The sequence below is a fragment of the Centroberyx gerrardi genome, chromosome 11, assembly GCF_048128805.1.
Source record: "Centroberyx gerrardi isolate f3 chromosome 11, fCenGer3.hap1.cur.20231027, whole genome shotgun sequence".
Lineage (NCBI taxonomy): Eukaryota > Metazoa > Chordata > Actinopteri > Beryciformes > Berycidae > Centroberyx > Centroberyx gerrardi.
Window position 1 is genome coordinate 12,743,494 of NC_136007.1, and position 2,795 is coordinate 12,746,288.

Consider the following 2,795-nt stretch of genomic DNA (forward strand, 5'->3'; position numbering starts at 1 on the left):
ACAGTCCTTAGTGAGGGGAGGGGGGTAGCTGAAAAAAACCCTGGAGAGAGAAAAAGAAAGACAGTCAGAAGGAGAGGGAGAAGGAGAACCACCCAAACTTCCCAAACCACCCAATCAAGCTTCGTTCTTGGAATTGGATCCCTCCCTTGTTCACCACCTGAGAACAGAGGAGCGCAGCTGTGCCTCTGAGACTCAGAAGAGAGAGACAGAGAGAAAGAAAGAACAGGTGAGAGCGAAAACAGGAGGAATCCCAGACACAGAGAGGGAGAAGACAGTTGTTAAACTGTCTGCACTTTGACGAAAAATACAAACGGCACACAAACAAGTTGAGAAACTGAGATATTTGTTCAGCTTGAGCGAGAGAGAGAGAGTGAGAAAGAGACTCGGGAGAGGAGAACCTGAACTCTCAGGAGAGTTGTGTGTGTCTGTAACAACAACAAAGCAACAAGCTCACTGTCTCACTACACTGGACGAACTGTTTAACCGGACTGGACGAACACATCTCTCTACCCAAAAGGAGAGGGAAATCCTCACAAGAAGAAGAAACGGGAGCGCAAAATGTGAAGATAAAAGAGATGAGGAAAGCCAAAATAAGGATTGTAGGACTTCCTGAACAATAAGTTGAAGGAAGAAACAAGAAGAGAAAGAAGTTACAACATCTAAAGAGGAAAATATAGCTAGCAAGTGGCTTATACTTTGTTAGCAAGAAAGAAACTAATCTTCAAAATAACTGGAAATGAAATAATTTCTAATCATTTTTTTAAACAAGGTATTGAGTTGCACTGGTTCTACTACAAGGCTTTTTGGGGCCAGTGTTTTTTGTTTTTTTCCTGAGACGAACCATGATGTAGTAGAGTCTCCTTGCTGCCTGTGAGAAGGACTGGGGTTTGAGAGTAGACCACCAGGAGTGGGTTGAGCTCCTGTAGCTCCTGTAGCTCCCGGAGCCGATAGTGGAGACATGTCTCTGGAGGATGTAAGAAGCACTGGCAGCCTCGGGGCCGAGAGCGGCGCCTCGGACCACTGCGAGGGCCACTCTCTGAGCCAAGGTCAGGACCAGGATCCGGAGAACCAGAGCCAAGCGCAGGATGGGATTGTTCTGGAGCGTATTGCGTCTCTGTCAGTGGACATGTTTGACCCCAGTGACTTCAAGGGGAGGTTTACTAAGATCCAGTCCAAGTCCAGGAAGAGGACGAGGATCTTCAGAGGTAGGTGCAGACGAGCTCAGGATCCTCATTCCTGCTTTTAAGAGGCAATATAAGAATAAACCCAAACCCTGAGCAGAAAGCAATAAGCCTCCTACAGTAGTCTTTGACATGCAAATAATTTGTTTCGTAATTATACCACTTTGTTTGACTGTAAGTAGAAAATGTAAATTCCCTTGGGGTTTCTCATGCTGGAGATGGTAGATGGGCTGGTTCAACGTCCAATTGAGATAGTGATCTTTAACTGTGGAATGCAGCCTGGATTTAATCCACTCTGGGATATGCAACCAGTTTTTAGATCTCTTGCTGCCTGTTTGGACTACCTCAGTCTGTCCATGTGTGCCAGAATGCGGTTCTATCCTTTGCTCAGACATGAGGACAAGCACCTTTGTTGTGGTTTGTCAGACCCTTTGAAAAGTGAGACATTCTGTGTCTCGAGAAAACAGCGCAGGACTACTTGACTGTATCCTCACTCTACAAAATGGGATAAAGACATTCTTATGTGGGTCTGGCCTCAGATGTGAGCAGTCTATTTTTTGCCTAAACCGCATACTCTTTCTCAGCTTACCTTAACCTCTGGGAATTTCATGTTCAAACACTCCCAACTGTGGGATAATGCTAAGACCTTAAGGAGTCAGTCAAGGTATAAAAAAACCGGGGGTATGCTTAGATTCCTTGCTGATTACTGATTATCTTCACATTAAAATAATGTTCAGTTACATGAATTGTTACATATTGAATTGATTTGTTAAAATCGTGATACTACAGGATAATGTGCCTTGCATTTGAAAACAGAATCAAAGGGGTCCTCGATGAAGTGATCCAGAAACCAACAGCAATACCTTATTTATTTCAATTGACTGCAGTAAAAAACCTGAAATAATACTTAATTCAGGCCTGGTTTCTAAAACCGTGTTTTGGGACACAAAGTGGGTTGCAGGCTTACTCACGGTGGATCCCCACCTGACAATATGTTTTCATGAGCCTGAAGTCGAGAGACTAAATTACTGGATGCTTAGCTGAAAACCTTTAAAACGCCTGTGCAGTGTAAGTTATTGTGAACTCATATGTTATACAGTAAAAAGTAATGTAAAAAGATGAAATTGACATCCTTTCAGACTGCACTGCACTTTCAAAAACAACATTTCATAGAGCACGATTGTGTGGTCTTTCATCAGTAGTCTTAAAGTACAATAATACCAATATTTGGCATTAGTATGCTGATACAGTATTATTAAAAATAAAGCATTTTATTTAGGCTATAACACACTTTTCATTAAAAGTATTGTGAGACAAAGTACTATTATGTGAGGCAAAGTATTGCAATATTATACTGTATCGATTTTTTCTCCTACCCCTATTGCGTAACTGACTGGAAATAACATTAGACTACTGTCATCCCTAGTCATAACATATCCTAGCAAGAACTTGTGACCTTTTGGTTTGATTACAATAGTATATCAGTTGATCTCTCTGCAGACACACAGGTCCAGTCATCTGTTTTGCAATGATCTATTCTTGGAAAGCCACCACACTGACAATACCATGTCAAAATCAAAGGGACCTGTTACATTTACAGTACATTTTCACATT

At 41.9% G+C, this 2,795-nt stretch overlaps 1 protein-coding gene across 2 annotated transcripts in view; it reads left to right on the forward strand.

The window, feature by feature from the left end:
- The first annotated feature begins 212 nt into the window (after window positions 1–212).
- The window catches only part of fryb (furry homolog b (Drosophila)), a 64,849-nt gene continuing 62,266 nt past the window's right edge, over window positions 213–2,795 (forward strand). For both annotated transcript variants that reach the window (XM_078286392.1, XM_078286393.1), the window contains exon 1: window positions 213–1,205. In XM_078286392.1, the coding sequence (XP_078142518.1) occupies window positions 959–1,205 (247 nt within the window). In that variant the 5' untranslated portion in view covers window positions 213–958. The remainder of the gene's footprint in view (window positions 1,206–2,795) is intronic.